This window comes from Mugil cephalus, chromosome 21 (genome assembly GCF_022458985.1).
Source record: "Mugil cephalus isolate CIBA_MC_2020 chromosome 21, CIBA_Mcephalus_1.1, whole genome shotgun sequence".
In the NCBI taxonomy this organism is placed as follows: domain Eukaryota; kingdom Metazoa; phylum Chordata; class Actinopteri; order Mugiliformes; family Mugilidae; genus Mugil; species Mugil cephalus.
This window is the reverse complement of record NC_061790.1, coordinates 15875716-15894468: the sequence shown is the minus strand read 5'-3', so window position 1 is coordinate 15894468 and position 18753 is coordinate 15875716. Positions and strand designations below refer to the sequence as shown.

Below are 18753 nucleotides of genomic sequence, written 5' to 3'. Positions count from 1 at the left end.
TGCTTCCGAGCTATGAACATGAGAAGAAAAACAGAGACATCCTGAATTTAAGAACACAGCATCACTAATAATGATGGATGGAAGCTGCAGCGTGCTGCATGGCATATGAAAATAGTTTTGTTTTCAGAAAAGGAAACAGCTGGAAAAAAATGGTTTTCTTTTTTAAATGTAGCTCTAAACAACTTTAGCAAATATTTCACTATAATTTCCAGGCACATGACTTCCCACTGCACCATCAGCACTGTGACAAATACGCTTCTTCAAATGACAGCCGACATGTTTAATATTCTTTGTCTCGCTCTGTCCTGTGGATGGGACAAGATAAAGATATTAACTTTCTTTTATAGGTGGATGCGATGCTTCCTGATTAGACAGGGTGTTGCATCGTGAACGCTATCCTTCCAGTCAGTTATCAGAGATATTTCTTTCACCCCGCACTTTTAATTTCCTGTTGACTCATTTATCCAGTCCTGACTCCGTTCTCCACGGCTCCATGAGATGTTTGCGTGACCCGAGGCGTCCCCATTCTTTACTGTCTGCAGGTGTCGTCTCGTGTGGAGCGGCGTCTACAGGAGCTGGAGAGGGAGATGCACACCGAGCAAAGGGGCGCGGAGAGGGAGAGAAGGCCGGAGCAGCGGGTGGCCGTGTCTGACGAACCGCAGGAGGTGACACTCCTCTCTAACACTCATCTGCTGTGGTCCCTCCATCCCACACTTCTCCGTTAACACTTTCATTCTCTTACATTCCGAAAGTACAACAATAGGAAGTGGGAGGCAACGTGAAGGAGCTACATTATTGTTTATTTATATGAACAAACAAACGGCGAATGATGCATACACACAAGAAACACAGTAATGAGCTCAGGGCTGCCAGGATTAGGTACTCGTCTAGAACGCAGAGTTCAAACGCACTGCAAAGATGGGGATTGACTTGTTAAAATACTGAGGTATTGATCTGGTTTGGGGCTTAAATAAATAAGTTGTACAGCTCTTGTCAAATGAAAAGTTGCCATTTGGACAGTGGTTTTTGAAAATTGCGTCCCTGTGCACTAGACTGTGAACTTAACAAACATTCCCCTTGTATTTGCAACAAGGGGCTAATGCTCCTTTCATAATCAAGTGACTTTGTTTGCTGACTAAAATCAGTGCCAACGTGTACAATTCAGACCTTTCCGACACTAATTGTTATAATACAGTCACTTTTAATCATGTTCTTTTTGTTCCACATTGTTTAAGACGTACAGCAGCGCAACATGGTGGTTTGTCAGTCTTTAGTAACGTTATAAAGTTAAGGCACGGCTCATTTCATTTCTTTTTTGTTGCTGCAGTGTTACCACTAATTCACCTTCCCCCTTTTTCTCTTCTGTATGAGACTATAACTATGATATTACATCGACACAGTGCAAATGGTTGCTAAACAAGCAATTGCTTCTTTCCTATATTTCACGCCACTCTGGAGTTTTTATTCAGACATGATTTGCCTGAAAGCTGAGAGAGCTGTCATTAGATGCTCTTTAGTGATGTAGACTCCTATTGCAGCGAGATGCACAATATTTTGTATATTTGTTGCCTCATAGCTTCTTCCAGTTTAACCGCACATATTCTACATATTATGCCTCATCAGCGTAAAATATTAAATAACTGCACCATTTGTTTCTTGGTTTATCTGCGCCTCTGCATATCTGTTCTTATTTGTCATGCCTGCTGCATTTTATTTGTCAGCCACAGAGGGGCACTGTATAGCTGTAGTCACACTGAACTTTTGTGAGCAATAGTTTTCAGCACGCTGGTTAATGATAGTAGCTACCAATTCATTTGCATCCCTCTCCTTCGTAGTGGCCTAATGGGACACCAGCAGAGCCTAGGGCGATGGGAAATAATGCATTTGTCCAAAAATTAAGGGTAAATAAACAAGCATGAGGAAATGAAGAGGAAAATAATCTCTTTCACTACTAAAGAGCAAGAGAGGAGGGAGCAGGGGGTACATTTATTCCCCACCGATGGGCCCGCTGTGATGTGAATCAAGTAGATGATGAGTCACTTGGGTAGATGTTATTGCTAGCAGCCGGTAATTCATCACAACAGCCCGCTCGGAGTGAGTGGGATTGAGTGGGATCTAAGCTCTCGTACAAATCCACCGTGATGCCAGCGCCATGTTCCAAGAAGACGAGCTAGGGGGTGACGCCGTGATGCAATGGCACCTCTAATTTTACGTCCTTTACAGTACTCGGATGTGGTCTGTTTTATTTTTTTGTGCGTATGTTTGTTTTTGTAGATTTTAAGGAGACGCCAAGTTCAAACCCACGAGAGAGACGAGGCCATGACAGCCAGGGCACAGAACGCAGAGAGGGAGAAATCCAAGGTGAATGAACTGAGTCTGACAAAGATGTTTTTATTGTGTTTTCCTGCATCAGTGTACTGAAGCTTTGAACAAGTCAGACAATATATCACAAATGATTTAGCTTAAAATCTAATATAGCTCCTGTCTTCAATCTCAATACAAACATAAATGCAAAAATGATGTGTTTTTTTACGTCTTAGGTTCTGCACTCTGCCTAATAGTAAATTGTAAGTAGCTTGGATTCCAACCCAACAACATTTTTGTTGGTGAAGCTTGAGTCACTGTTTGGAACTGATTGGTCTGGCTGGACCAATCAAAGCATGGAGGACTGTATGCAGTGACAGACAGATAAGAATAACACCTAAATAGTATGTTATCCGAGTGCCATGGACTTGAATATTTTTACAACAAAATGGCTATGATTGGTTATAGGACTATCCAATTACTTGCAGAGGTATTTATTTTTTTCTACTAGTTGATACAGGCCCCTCATTGGAATTCGAATGGCATTCCAGGCCATACCAGGAACTGTAAGAGAGGCTCATAATGAACTGTAATACACAGATTAGTCATAGACATTCACAGCCGACTCTTGCTTCTTCGACATCCAATCCAAAAACTCCTATTATTGTCCTAATGTTGTTATTGTTATGCTCTTTTCAGATGGAGCAGGAGCTGGAGAGAGCCAGAAGGTTACTAGAACAGTCTGAGAGCAGCAGGGAGTCCCTCGCTCAGCAGGTTTGTTTGCGTGTTCTTTGTCTGCGCGTAGGTGTACATTAAACTTAAGGAGACAAAACGGTAAGCTGTGAATACGTTTAAAGAGACGTCGGTGCATTGACATGTCTTTTGATGCTCCATTTGGATCCAGGTGGAGGACATGCGTGGTGAACTGCTGAGGACAAGGAAGGCAGGGACTCAGAGGACACGGCTGGAGACTGCTCAGCCACATGGCAATCACATGGACAGAGAGGCGGAAAGAGGTAGACGGCAAGGGTCAGGGAAAAAAAACGGGAGACAGGAGTTTATTAAGCTGCAGCTTAAAAGAATGTCAACCCTGGAACTGTAGAAATAGCTGGTATTATGTCTTGCTATTTTTATGTAATCTATATAGCCACATGCAATGCCAGCTGCTGGATCAAAATACCTTTAAGAGTGCGGTGGATATAGGTGAATGCAGAGTAATGGATACAGGGCCAGCACGGATAAAACTGGTGAGAGGACAGAGAATTGATTCGAACTATAGCATAAAAAAAAGATAAGAGAAAACGAATGTCAAAAGATGAGACCCTAAAGGGAGAGAAAATTGAGTGGATATTAGAGAAAAATATTGAAAATCTAACCCTTCTCTGCCTCACTGTTTTTTGTAATGGTATTGATTCGAAGGCACCAAAGTGCCGTAAAAAGCAGAGAATGCTTGAAAATGACAGAATCCTTTAAGAGGTCATCAAGTTCTGTACGAGTTCAAAAAAGGACACACTTTGAGCAGCCTAAGACTGTTTAATTCTGATTCTTCTAATAGATTAAATAAAAGACGGCTCTTCACATCAGCATCATAAAATCAGCTTCTTTGCTTGGGATCTTTGTTTATCGAGAATTCCCTCATCATTTGCATCTTTTATCACTTCTTTAAAATTCTGTTCACGTCTCTCAACTGTTGGTCTGCTAGTGAATTGACTGACGGTGAACCATGTCTGCGAGGCCCTGAAATACTAAATAAAAAACAGAATAATGTTAGAAAATGCTTTTAAATTGAAATCTGCTTAAATATTTATCTCAGTTAGGAAATATTGCCAAGTCTAGTTTTCTTTTAAAATTTTAATGTTTGTTGTTTTCCTCCCCCCCCCCAAATCATTCCTCTCGTTCAGTTTCTTGTCACTACATACTTGTACTTGAATTGTTTTCACCATCAGTAATGATGAATTTGATTGTGTGTGCACATACATGTTTACAGATCGCTCAGACCTGGAAAAGGAAGTGGCAGAGCTGCGAGTGCAGTTGTGCAAGGCTTCAGTCCGTGGTGAGGTCGAAGAACTGAAGAGGGCTCTGGAACGTAAGGAGAAGGAGAGGATACAGCTAAGCTTAGAAGTGAAGGTGTGTAACAGTGGGTATTTACACCGATCAGGCATAACATTATGACCTATATAATATTGTGTAGGTCTCCATTGTGCCTCCAAAACAGTTGTGACTCATCAGAGAATGGACATGGGCCTTCTGAGGGTGTCCTGTGGTATCTGTTCGGCAAATGTTGTTGGATTGAGGGGAGGGATCATCTCACAGATACTTTATCAGTTTGGGATCTAGTGGATTTGGAGGCCAGGTCAACACCTTTTGCTGTTCTTCATGTTTTTTGAGTTGTTTTTGTTGGTGGTACGTGTCTAATGGGCCAGATTTCTTAGCAGAACATTGCATTGCAACAAGATTATTAATTTTATTTCCCTTCACCTGTCAGTTCAGAAGAAGTGTTGCACATCTTTCCTTAGTCATCCATTTGGCTTTTGACGTCACCCAGTGTCTTCAACCTGAGCAGGGTTATTTCAGTTTGCATTCTGCCTCTCATCCGTGGTTGTATCCTCCACCAGCTCCACGCCACTTGATCCTCTTAAAGTCGTCAGATGAAGTGACAGTCGGCATAGCAGATCTTAAGTCAACCACCAGTCATTTATCCTTCTCAAACGGGTGCGATCTGTCACTTCCATCACTGTAACAAGACATATAAAAAAAATCTAGGAGGAAATTCATTTCCAGGCTAAGCAGGGGCTTTCAAGGCTGTGCTTGATATCAATAAAATGGAAGTAGAAATAGCTACACTTTAAGCATTGGCACATTCCTCTATTCTCTGATGTTTCTCTCACTGAAAATGTGTTTAACCACCCACACTCCCCCTATTGCAGAGTAGGTGTTTAGAGATGAAAAAGGTGTTTGCGTGTATCACCTGGGGCGTCTCTTATGGTTTATATACCTAGATCAAAATAGACGTTGGAATTGTCTCGTTTTGTGTTAAATGAGTATAATGAGGAGAATAGGATGGAGGATTTGATTTTTTAGTGACTGCACTTAAGTACCATCTAATAGGTCTATGACTAATCAGTGAATGACTTAATTACTCATAACTGACAGTATTATTCAGTATAAATACCTTAACAGCGTCATGGTAACCTTACTTGCCCTCTTGTTAAACTTAAAAACTAGTTAATTCAGGACAACTCTCCATATTTTCTTGCAATCCATCACACCTTTTTTTTAATCCTTCTTCTAAGCACTATAAACCCTGTATTCCACACTTCTGTCTATCTATGTCTATTTCTCTAACACTAGCAACACTAGGAAAAGTACTCATTCAAACACACACTTTGATCTTTCTTTTCTCCGTGTACAAGGAATTATCATCAGACCTGGCGGCGCGGGAGCAGCAGCAGCTACGAATGCTGGAACAGCTGAGAGACATACAGGTCATTTAAATCTCCGATCAAGGGGTTCTTACTTATCGTGGCTATTTAAAGTAGAAACATGCTGTGTGTAGCACATAATTAGGAGTTAAATTTGTGAAATTATATTGTTAGGAAATGAACAATTTGAGCTGCAGTTATGAGATCCGTCGCAGCTAACCTACCAAATGGTCTATTCTGTGAGACGCCCCGTGGATGAAAATATGATTTCGTATTATAAAGCATGAATATACACTTTTATTCATAAATTCAATCACCCCTTTCAGAGCCGTGGGCAGGCAGAGAGGAGAGAGACGGAGGCATTACTGCAGGAGAGCACAAGGAGCAGGGATGAATTGAAGACCAGGGCCCAAGAGGCTGTGCGGCGGTGGAGGGCAAAGTGCAGAAGACTGGAGAAGGAGCTGGAGGAGGAGAGGGCCCAAGCTCAATTTCATACCGGCAAGGCTTCACAGGTCGGTCGAAGCAGAAGCATTTATTGCAAATGTTTTGACTTAACAGCCTGCAGTAGGAGTTGCTTAAATAACTGCAGATTCTTATCCTTAGAAGTCCATCTTAACAAGTCACTGATTCTAACTTATTCTGGCTTTTTTCTAGATATACTTAGTGGAAGTGCTCTTTTTAACATTTAAAAAGAGCAAAGTTATCACACACTTAAAATTGGCGCACACTTGCTTGTCCCTGGGAGTACCAAGCAGACTTTATTTTAGAGGCGTGGTCTCATGACAGATGGTAATGAGCTAAAAATGTAAACGTCCCAGATTTAGCTTTAATTTGGCTGTTCGCTTTCAAACCGCCCCCTATGACTCACTTAACTTTATTGCTATGTAGTGCTAAATAATTCCTCTCTGTTACTCAGCAGTTTGCACCTAACTGTGTGAATGTCCAGCATGGGTTTATGGTGTGTACTAAATTAACACCAGAACTAATTGAGTACCTTCAATAATGACAGAGAAACTGCCATATTCCTGCTGTGTACCAGTGTAACACACCAATATGCATTGCATGTTTACTCTTAAGGTACACTGGTGAAAATGAATGTGCACTCATATATTGGACCATTCACCTCACAGTCACACATCAACCCATGCGTTCACACATCTCAACTCTGGGTTCAGTGTCATTTTCACTAGTGTACCTAATGAAGTGGCAAGTGAGTGTACATTTTAAAAATAGTAACATTATATCATAACTTAACTTGAAACTGTGATTGTCGAGGCACATTAGCTGGAGTTAAACTATGACTGTGTCCTTGCCCGGTGGAGTTATCCTAACAGAACTGCTTAGTAGTCAGCTGCCTCTTGTCTCTGTTGGCTGTGTTCCATCTTTTGGCTTATAATTAAACACTGATATCTCTCAGTTTCACAGAATCCAGACTGTGGTTAATCTCACTGCAGCCTATTGACTGATTGGCAGCTGACTGGCATTTGTTGGCAACCACTGCACCAATACTATACAATTCTAGCGGCTTGCTCCAGGTAGCTCTATCAGAAACATTTCAGCCTGGAGTACTGCGGCTGCCACTACAAGCTGAATTAGCAGCCAGCCAGCTGGCATCAGTATTTGCTACAGTTGAGGCTCAGCCTTTCTTTGTTGCCTTGTCTCAGCAATTGATTCTGGCTCGTGCATAACTTCTCTGACTTTGACAGTGTATTCTTAAAAAGTGATGTGATCAATAATGTCTGTACCGAAATTCATCTCTGTACTCCAGTAGTGATGCCTCAGGCAGCGAAGAGAAGACAAAACTTATCTCAGCCAACTCTCTCAGAAGTTGTGCAGCTCAGTGAGATCAGAATATATCAGCGGATGGTGGAAGGAAACTGGGTTCCTACAACTGTCTACAGTGATACACAGAATATTACACAGATGTGGACACGGTGGCTTGATGTTTCTAAGTTGCGTCTTTATTGTTGGGCATCTATGAAGTGGCCATATGTTCCTGAATATTTTGATGCTTTTTTGTCTTTTGTAAGTTGTAGTTTTTGTTTATGCGAGTATGATATTTGTCCATGTATGCTTTATCTGTGGACTTACACTTTAGAGTTGGGGCTTGAGAAAAGAGTGAAATATTATATATGCTCAATGTCTGAGATAAAATCAATCAAAATTCTGTCATCAGTAGGGATATACATGGCCAGAAATATGTGGCATATTCAAGTTGTGATATTTATATCAGTTTTTTGGTTCTTGATGGCTTTTAAGAGTAAAAATGGACTGGAAAATGAGCAAAAGCAACATTTTCTTTAAGCGTGGTTGTCATATAGACACATACCCAGTGCAGTCCATATTATACTGTACCTCACAATCATCTTAAGGATGAGAGGGATTAAGAGAAAGAAACTGTTGCTGTACTCTGCTGTAAAGGAAAAAATAGGAGTAGCATGCCATTTAGAGATAATGAATACCTACGGAATACATGATGAGAAATGTTTTTTAAATGCTGTCAACCAAAACAACAAGGAATGGCTTGAGACATACAGCTTGGATTTTCTGCTGATCTTACTTAGTTTTTTGTTTTGTTTTTATAGCACAAAGGCCATTGTATCAAAGTAAAATCGCTTGAATAATGTATTTTAAAATAGATTAATAGCATGACCACATATAATGTACCTTTTCCTTCTTTTCTATATTACAGTGGCTGTGTTTGGTTGAATTAATTGACGCCTGACTATTATTAGCTAAAAAGTCACCTCCCAGTGATTCCCCTTCCATTTGAGCTGAGTGAGCCACCTCCAATATCACAGTCAGCACCCCTCTCGCCTCACAGACAGATAGACAGACTCCCACCTGGCATACTCGACGTGATGTGAATTAATTAAATCATTTCTGCCTTCTTAATGAATTAGGGGAGAGAATCAAGTGCTCAATTAAATGATTAGGTTCTGAGCTGCAGCAAAGTCTTTGCAAATTCCAGTCAAAGCCAGTGTATTAGAAGCAATCTGCCTTGAACAGACCTGACCATTGTCTCTTATCGGGAAGCTGAGTGCTGGCGTTTTCCTATCAGCGCAAGTGCTGGTACTGCATATGTTCCTCTCCCACCATCTTTCTATTGCTCCTTTTCTTGCTCTCATCATTATTGTTAGAACTCCTCTTTGAACACCATCTTCCTCCTCTTCGTCTGCTTTTCTTCATTTCCCTCCCCTCGTCCTTTCTTTTCTTCCTCCTTTCTCTTTCTCCCTCCAGGCAGCGAGGGAAAAGGAAAGCTCCCAGGCCCAGCTGAAGGCGCTGAGCCAGCAGAATGAGGCAGCCCGCAGGGAGCTCGCTGAAATCCTCGGCCGCCTGGCCCAGCGCGAAGAAGAGCTCCACCGTAAGGACGTGGAGCTGTCGGAGACTCACCAGCGCCAGTTGTCACTGCAGCAGGAAATCCGGGAGGTCTGGAGTTCAGCCACCACAAATACAATTTCCCTTTCTAATAGCTAGGGATGCTACGCATACAATACATATGTACCGTATTTTCCGCACTATAAGGCGCACCTTCAATGAATGGCCTATTTTAAAACTTTGTTCATATATAAGGCGCACCGCATTATAAGGCGCATAGAATAGACCCTACAGTAGAGGCTGGGGTTACGTTATGCATTTTATCTCGCTTTGTTCCCTCGGAAACTCTGTTTAGTCTTCTTTACTTGGCGCAGGTCATCTTGTTGCTTCCTCCACTTTCGCACCATTGATTCGTTAATGTTAAATTTTCTCGCTGCTACTCTGCGTCGTAAGCGTGTCTCTTAATAGGAGCCATTTTGGGGTCTTTACATAAACACACAAATGGAAATGAAACGGCACGCCTCGCGCAGTCATATATCCCAGCATGCACCGCGCGCTTCTTCTTCTACGGGGGAAAATGAAGTTGACGGCTGCTTACCGTAGGTGCGAGACCTGTTGTGGCTCAATATTGGTCCATATATAAGGCGCACCGGATTATAAGGCGCACTGTCAGCTTTTGAGAAAATTGGAGGTTTTTAGGTGCGCCTTATAGTGCGGAAAATACGGTAGTTTTGAAATGTCTCACTCAGCAGCACTGTAGACTGTGGGTCAAGTTTTCAATTAACAATGTGCTTTTTGGAATTTTTATTTATATACATTTATAAATTTATATTCATCTGAATTTCTGCAAGTTTAATTTGACTTGACTAAGTTTACTGCTTTTTCAGTGACACCATTAAGGCTGAACAGAAAACATTAATAAACTGTTTCCATGGAGGATGCTATTTCACTGTAATTTAATCATGCCACCTTTTTGAAAGTAGTCTACATGCAAGTGGTCCACCAATCAGATAGTTCTGTTTAGTGGTTACAAGGACCTTGGCAAAGCACAGGTTATTCTTGTCTTTTTCATTGTTATTGCAGTGTAGTTAAAAAAAAAATATATATAAACAAAACGTCTAGGTATGTAGAGATCCGACATTAGATGTTAACAGGGCTCTTCCCTCTAGGTGAAGGAGGCCTCAGCTGCCCTGGAGGAAGAGACTCGGCGTCAGGCCGCCGTCCACGCAGGGCTGAGAGAAGAGAACCAGAGGCTGAAAGAACAAGCTGATGCCCAAGCTCGTCGTCTCCAGAAAGACCAGGACGCGCAGGCTGAGCTCCAGGCCACCTTGAAGAAGATGACCACGGCCCATGCCCAGGTAGCTCAGCGTTTGGCCGAAGAAGAGAGAACCAGGAAGGAGCTCCAGAAGGGCGCCTCGGAACTTCAGGCCAAGCTGAAGGCACAGCAAGAGGAGCGGGCTGCCCTGAGCCAGCAGCTGCAGCTTGAGAGGGAGGTGCACCAGAAGGAACTAGACAACCTGAAGGCTACAGTGGAGGACAGCAAACTGAAGAAGGATCGAGAAGTGCACAATATGCTCAAGCTCTGCCGTCAGGAGCGAGATGAGATGCAGGCACACCTGAGGGAGGTTAAGGTAGGCCCTTGTAGAAAGATCTCTCTTGGTTAGCTTAGCATGAAGACTAGAAACAACAACACTGGCTAAAATTTAAAAACTATGCAGGACTTGTAACCTCCTGAGTCTCCACTGGTTGCTTGTGATTTGGGAGATTGAGAGAAGGTAGATATGATTCCTCTGTTTCCTGTTTTTATTCTAAAATACACTAATCCATCACTGGATATAGCTACAAATTTAATGTTTTCACTCACCAAACTCTTGACACAGAAATGTACAGTTCTGTTTTTAGAAATGTTAACAAATCTTTTAAAAAACATAATAATTATATTAATATTAATGAATTTCTCAAAGTACTCTCTGGATAATGCATTTGATGTCACACACACAGATGTTCAGTGTTATAATTCAGCCATGGAGATTTATTTTTCTTCATACCTGGGCATGGATCACAGAGTCCCACACCCTAATTGACATTTAGAATATCATTGGCACACACTTCAAATTCAGCGCGGGGTAACATGCCACAGCCACTAAACATCTGGCTTATTTCCGGCCCAGCGAGACAGACAAAATTCTCATTTAGAGTCATTTTCTTCATTGGGCAGGGCTCTGTCCTCTGAGCATGGGTGAACCAAGGATAGCTGAGCTCTTAATGGTGTGTGGAGCCCTGTGGATCTTCACGGCCATTCCAAGGCTCTGAGCGTGAATATTTAAAAACCCAGATATCAGACTTCACAAGTCTCATCAAGGCAGGAGATAGGAGACTCCCCTTGACTCACCCCCACCAACCAACCCCTCCCTACCTTCAATATCTCCAGTGATTAGCCCTCCTGGGTACATTGTTTCTTAAGGGGAATGGTCCTCCCTGATATGGTTGAGTTTAGCCCATTAGCTACACTGAATGGCATTAATATCTGGCATAGCTCATTGTAATGGTGTCATTTCTAAGTGCAGTAAGGACAAGGGCATTTGCTTGAATGTTTTTAAATACTAGCCTACGGGTGTTGCAGATGTCCCTAAGAAGCCCACCCAATATTCACATAGCATAGCCAGGTACCTATATTGCAATTGTGATCCAGTGAACTGTCAGAAAAGGCTTAAATTATTCTTACTTCCATGTCCTTGTCCTCTCACTCTCTATATCTCCTCCACTCTGTCTTCCCTCTTGCTGCCTCTCTCTGTCTAAATCCCTCTGTTTTTGCTCATGTCTATGAATTTTGTATTTCACTCCCAGCGTTTTTTCAATTTTTTCTTTTTTTTCTTCTTTTGTTTGTGTCACCCCAGTCACTCCCAGTTCTCAGTCTTTACTTGCTACTACATCTTGAGCTGTGAGTGATAATGGCATTACTCTAGACAGGAAGTTAATATGTAGGCTTTGCCTTTGCAAGCTTGAGCTGGACTCGGACATGAAGTGACATGCATCAGGGACAGATTTCAGATTTTTGGAAATGGCACTTACCCATTTTCTTGACCCATTGCATGATGTTCTCTGTTTTTGCAGCACAGAATGTCACATCATGTCACGTTATTGTGAATTCAGGCGTACTATCTACATGTAATTCAATGTCTTTGGCACATTATTAAGGTCCACTGGTAAATTCGGTGTGTTGTATATGATCCACAGAGCTGCATTTGTGTGTGTAAATTTTGGAGCTTTAACAGAAATTGTGGGGAGAAAAACATCAGTTTCAGTGTGATATCTTTACACCAGATAAACCAGCAGACCTGAGAATCGTCGCCATAAACATGTCCGCTCTCTACCAGGCAGATGCAGCATCAGACAAGGAGCTGTGTGGGGCGCTGCACATCAAGTTGGACAGGATGAAGGATGAGTGTGATAAGCTGGCAGCTCAGCTGAGCACGAAAGATGAAGCACATGCACTTCTCCAAAGAAAATACCAGCTACTCAAACAAGAACTGGAAGACAAAGTACGCCCATTTTCTTTGTCCACATCTTGCCTCACGTTATGTGACAGAATACCTCCAATAAGTGCATGTCACCTCAAGGTTTACAATGTTTGTACTGACTACAATTAAATGTAACAGATACAGTCAAATGATACTGAAAGAAAAGAAAATTGAAATGATGAACTGTGTAGACATGACTGTCTTCAGAGCATTTTGTGGTTCCGCTTTCAACAGAAACATGCACTTCACTGACAATGACTGTGCAGATTTCATACGTTTTACCTTCACTGTAGCTAAGACGAGAAAAGAATGAGTAGATATTTGGGTATGTGCAGACACTCCCCTTTATTAGGACTACCCAGAAGGGCATTGTTTCTGCTTTGCTAATGTCTGGTAAGTTGCACTGATCATGCAAAAATAAAAATGGTTCAAAAGGTTAAGTGGTGCCAAGTCAGCACTATTTTTAAAGGGTCTTTAACAATATGTCCTCAGGTGTTTTACGACGGCTAATGAAGTAAATCACCTCCCTTATAAGTTGTGTAAGGTTCTTTCACAGCAACCATGTATTGATTTGAAATGGGTCGAATGCAGAAAAGGGGCCTCTTATTAATGTAACATGGGCAGTTCATTATCCCAGGGACAGGATAATGATCCATGGTCCCTGGGCAGCACTGATCACTTGGTTCCTGCACTGGGACGTATTGATTGACTGTATCCTGGGACGCACCCTGAAACTATTGACAGTGCCGGCCAGAAAAGTAAACTTAACTAGATATGTGTTTGATAAAGAAACTGAGTGGCTCTCAGATGAAGAGTTGTTTGCCTTTCTGTGCTTGTGATATGTAGGGAAACTATATTTACTACCAAAGCGGTCTAAAATCTGCCCTATATAATGTCTTGTAAGATTCAGAGACTTGAATAGCTCATTAAATAGCTGTTTGACTGTCTGCTGTTCTCCACAGGTCAGGTCAGGTGAGCGGAGACGGGCCTCTGAGTCAGAACTTGTTAAGCTGGAGCAGAAGGTGTTGAAAATGGAAGCGGAGCGAGAGTCGGTCCTTACCTCTATGGGTGAGGAACTAGACACTGCCTGCCGCAGCCTGGCTAGGAATGGTGAAGACAAACTACAGGTACTACATCCTCTTTGTTTCGTTGTTATATGCAGCCTGTGATTTAATTGATTGGACGAAAGGCTCCAAGTCGAGCTCAACGCGTAAGAATGATATGCTGTTGAGTTTTTAATTAACACGCCAGCAAACAACTTTAACCCGGGCCTATTTACACATTCCACTCAGAATCAAATTGCCTCATTCTGGTTCATCATTAGCTCACTGTTTAGCTCTGATGGTCCACAAATGTCTGAATAAATATTTGGGTGTTAGTTGTTGCTAGTCTTCTTTTGTCAGGCTGCTTTATTAGTTTTTACTTCTAATAGTGTACTAGAGATGTTGTAGAAGTTGTAAAAAACCTCATCTGGCTGAGATATAATATGTCCTTAGAACCCAGTGGCACAGGTCCAGTGCCTTTTTCTGCATGTAATCCCCTCTCTCTTACTCCATCGCTTCCTGTCTATCTCCACTAATACATATCCAGTAAATGATAAATGAGACCAAAAATATAAATATATTGATAACATTGTCTCATATTGAACAGTGTGGATCTTGTAGGAATACACTGTTTTGTATAAGACTATGTCATGTTTGCTTCTTTCAAATAAATGGCCACAATTACAAATTATATTGGCAGCTTGATTAAACCGTAGCTCGTATGTATCTACACACACAGATGTTACCTGGTGAAGATACTATATATGAAGCTTCTACTCTGGGATGATGGACCTCCCTTTTTTTTTCTCTTTCTTTTTAAATCTGTGCTGCCCACCAGAAGTTTCTGCAGCTAATAAATACTCTACATGCGACACACACTCACTCCTCTTGCTTGAAGCTAGTTTCCTCGTCTGCTCCAGGCTAATGAACCCAGCCTGCTCTTATCTGCTCTTATAGATTTCTCAGTCTCGACCAGCGCTGCTGCAGTTCGACATTCGAGCCAACACCTTGCCTCATCTGTAATCTGTCATGTTGAAAAGAAGTCAAACTTACTAGTGATTGGCCTAATGAGGGGGATCATTAACAGTTAAAGGGCATATTAGGTTTCAGTTTCTTCACATTACTGCTTCCTTCCTTCTTTCCTTCCTCCCTTCCTTCTCACCTACCTACACTTCGTCCTCTGTTCCTCTCTTCTCTTCCACACTTTGTAAGGCAAGTGTGCTCTTATATGTGAGCTTGTCGGAGAACGTTGTTTATTTTCCTCATTTATATATATATATATATTAATAAAATTATATATAATTATCACTTTGGGAGGTGTGATGCCCTACGCCTCAGGAAATGGCTTGGCCTTTCCTGGCTCCACATCATGTACAGTAGCTACAAAGTCCAGCCTGTGACATTATTTGTCCCTTCTTCTCAATCCTTCCTACCATCCCTAATTAACTGCTGAATGAAAGGAAATGCGGCTGTTGTAGTCCCCTGACTTGCTGTGTTAGTCTTCACATCTCTGCTTTTTTGCTTTTCACTAAGTTTTGCAGTCTTTTTCGTTTTCTCAGTGGGAGGTGAAACAAACGCGCTGTAACCAAAGAGGCGCAGGTACAGATTTATTCACGTTCTGAAAGAGACATAAACCGTGCAGTCGCACCTTTAAATTAGCGGTGGCAGCTGCTTGGATTTCACGACAGTGCTGCTGAGAAAACGGTGGCATTTCTTTCACTTCAACCCCACAGACAGCACTTTGAGCTCCCAGCCTACTTGTTCAGTTTTTCAACAGTCTCACCTCCCGTTTGTCTGCCACCGCGCCACGTGGCCTTTGATGGCTCGAGAAATAGTAAAGAGAGCGTGCGCGAGAAGCACAGAGGCGTGTTTCATCCTCCCACGCTGCCACATGTATGGTTGTGTACTCCGTGAGACGGGGACCTCTGCACGGCACTGCTCGGCTGCTTTACTTTGAGCTGTCGAGGCGACGACTTGGGAGATTTCACTTGGCTTGGATCCGGTTTTGAATGACAGTTTGAAAAAGTTGCTTGACACCTGTGCAGTGACAGTGCTGTTTGCGAAGTAGGGGACATAAAGGGTCCAAGAAAAAAAATTCTGCTGTGTGTTTCCCATGTCTGTTGATCATGAGTAAACACCTTGCCACAAGGGTGTGCTTGAAAAAGCAGCTGTATGTGTTTTTTTTTTTTTGTCAGCTCTGTTTGTGTCTGTGTGAGTTTTTACGTGTGTACACTACTTATGTTTGTTATGTCTTCTGGCTTTCTATCTTGTGTAGCAGGAGGATGGTTATTTATCTATAAACACAATTAAATTTTTCTAAAAGGTCGGTCATAAACTAATGATTATTAGTCTTTAACCTTCCACAGTTACTTAGCTGCAGGACCTTTGTCTGATACTAATCTAAAACAGTACTTCCTTTTTGAGATGATTTAGCTTACATTGAGATTTGAGTTCAACTCAACTGTCATCAGTTGAGCACTGATATTAAAGTGGATATTATTACAGTTTATCCATGCATTAGGCATGCTGCTCAAGCAGGCAGCACCTGTTGATTGGTTGATCACTGACGTCCAGAACAGTGGAAAATCATGACTGGGTTATCATGACATGTGTCTTCTCTTTCTTCATGTTACACCAGAATCTAATAAAGGCAAATAAGATAAACTACATCTACCCCCTCCATCAACTAAAATAACTGGAAGTAGGTAAACATGGTTTTAAAGCCATATCTGAGGTTTAATTTTAGGTACAAGCATGCACGGGTATTCACTAACATGTGCCAAACAAACGAGTAACGAAGCACAGAGAGGATTATTGACCTTATGAGATGAAAATTCCACATGCTTAACTGGCACATCCCAGCAGCTTCATACCAGTGTTTGAGGTGTGCTATCAACTGAGTGCCATCTAGTTATGTGTATCTGTCTTTTTGTCTTAAGAGCGTGTTTTGGTGTGTGTGTATGTGCGTGTCAGCAGTCATTAGGAGTTGGCAGACAGTCGGTTTGTATTGCTGATGCTGACAAGCTTGTCTGGGAGAGATGGAGCACGCTCCCCGAGCTCATTTTTTCACTACACACACCTCCTTGGTGTGTAGAGGTGTGTGTGCGCGGGCACCAGTGTGTGTGGTGTCATGGAGTGTTAAAAACGTGCAGGCCGGTTTAAGTTGTTAGAAACTCCCCTTCACAAGTTAAGGGTTGTGACAAGAGGCCCTTTCTTCAGATTTCTGTCTGTTTGTCAATCCACATACATATCTAATTCCTGCAGTGCATCTTTATAGAATACTTGTGATTTTCTGGATAACATACATAATATCCAGTTTGCAAAAAGTGTAAGATTTTCATTCTTTTGCATGATACATTTTTTTAAAGGACAGAATTGTGTGGTGCATGCAGAGTGTAGCAGGAAAGCTCACATTAGCATTTATCTCTCTGCTCTTCTCACAGGCAGTCTCACAGAGACCTGGATTAGTGAAGGACCCCCATCGCTGGCTTGCTGAGACAAAGGTATTTGTTTTATTTGTAGCTGTGCTGTATTCAATGTGAGAGAAAACAAGATCAAAAAAGCTATTTCCATGAACACTGTTTATTCTCACCCTTACTATGTTGAATATAATATATTAACAATAGCCTAGTACAAACTGATGTAATGAAGGATTTGGCTTTTGCAAACACAAAGCTATCTAACCGTATGTACTTTGGCTTGTTTAAAACTAACATTTCCCACAGCATAACCTCTCCAAAAAAGATGATTTATTGTTGAGAAAACCACTTTCCACAGCTGAGCACTGATGTGTGGTGAGAGTCAGCAGTGATCATAATGAAACTGTGAAGTTCAGGGATTTGTTCTAGAATGTGTTTCCATAATAATCAAAAGGGCAAGGACGACCATAAATGAAACTACCCTTAGCAATTCAGTGCATTTATTCCCCTGCTTTTCATTCCTCCATGTCAGCATTGTGGTTAACACGATGTTCTGTTTTACCGAGGCTATTTAACTGATGAGATGATGGCATTCGCTTATAATTTATAACGCTGCCTTCTTGTTGTCAACTTCTTCTCAGTTGCAGCAAACATTGCCACGTGGCTGTGTTCCAGAACAAACCCATTTAATATTGTAAACAAAGAAGTGTGCACTGTAATTATGGCTATGGCGATGATGCATCATACTATGTTAAAATGTGTTTGCACAGTGCAAAGTGTTTGTCAACACAATGCATGTCTCCTGTCAGACATTCTCTCAGTATTGTGCATTTACAATAAAATAAAATAGTGAACATGTCAATAGAGAACGAGAGGGATAATTAGCTCCCTTGTTAAGGGCTTCTGTGTCAGTAAAGTATGATCTACAGACTCATATACTTATTAAACCAATCTTTTAGCTTGTCTGTAACAACCTGTTTAGGCTACAGGAAAATACTGCCACCATGCTTCACTGGTTATCACGGCCATCAGGCTCATCTGTCTGTCCCTCTTTCTGAAGTTAACTCTTGATTCAGCTAGAAAATAACTTATTAAGCCGACTAATTTAATTACTTATAAATTATGACTGAGATTTCAAGAGAATAGTACACTTTGGGTTTGTACATGGATAGAGCGGGGAGCCTTTAAAATAGAAGAATATGTAAATGTATTTGAGAGAATTTCACATTTAATGGGAAATAAGGGTTCTCTTGAGATGATCTTCTATCAGACAGTTTTAAGGTCTTAATTAAGCTCTTGAATGTGATGTCCTTTGCACTGATTAGTGTGCAAAGTTTTATATCAGAAAACCCAGAAGGAGCATAATATGTATGGTTATCTCAGAAAAAATATGTATGAGCTGCAGTCGAGGTAGGAACCATAGTCTACTGGTGATTTCCCCGAGTTTCCAATACTTCATACATCTCATTCCAAGTGATGTGTGTTTGTCATTATCCCGAAACCGACCAGACCAAGCTACGCTGGTTGTGCGAGGAAGTTCGGGAGCGTGACACCAGAGAGCAGCGTCTGAGGAAGCAGCATCAGCAGACCAGGGATCAGTTGAAGGCCCTGAGGCAGAGCCGGGACTCAGAGCAGGCGGCTCTCCTGCTGCGCCTGGACCAACAGGAGAAGCTGCTGCACTCCCTCGGCACGGAAAAGAAAGGTAGTGTTTAATTTGAAAAAAAAA

General features: G+C 41.7%; 1 protein-coding gene across 9 annotated transcripts in view; it reads left to right on the top strand.

Moving 5' to 3' along the window:
- The window catches only part of LOC124999506 (centrosomal protein of 128 kDa), a 37824-nt gene that overhangs the window by 4818 nt on the left and 14253 nt on the right, over positions 1 to 18753 (top strand). For 8 of the 9 annotated variants that reach the window (XM_047574427.1, XM_047574431.1, XM_047574428.1 and 5 more), the window contains 13 exons: positions 543 to 665; positions 2275 to 2361; positions 3004 to 3078; positions 3209 to 3320; positions 4292 to 4431; positions 5718 to 5789; positions 6053 to 6238; positions 8967 to 9155; positions 10214 to 10675; positions 12422 to 12586; positions 13528 to 13692; positions 17052 to 17111; positions 18537 to 18729. In XM_047574427.1, coding sequence (XP_047430383.1) covers positions 543 to 665; positions 2275 to 2361; positions 3004 to 3078; positions 3209 to 3320; positions 4292 to 4431; positions 5718 to 5789; positions 6053 to 6238; positions 8967 to 9155; positions 10214 to 10675; positions 12422 to 12586; positions 13528 to 13692; positions 17052 to 17111; positions 18537 to 18729 — 2029 coding nt within the window. The remainder of the gene's footprint in view (positions 1 to 542; positions 666 to 2274; positions 2362 to 3003; positions 3079 to 3208; positions 3321 to 4291; positions 4432 to 5717; positions 5790 to 6052; positions 6239 to 8966; positions 9156 to 10213; positions 10676 to 12421; positions 12587 to 13527; positions 13693 to 17051; positions 17112 to 18536; positions 18730 to 18753) is intronic. The other variant, XM_047574432.1, reaches the window with a different exon arrangement.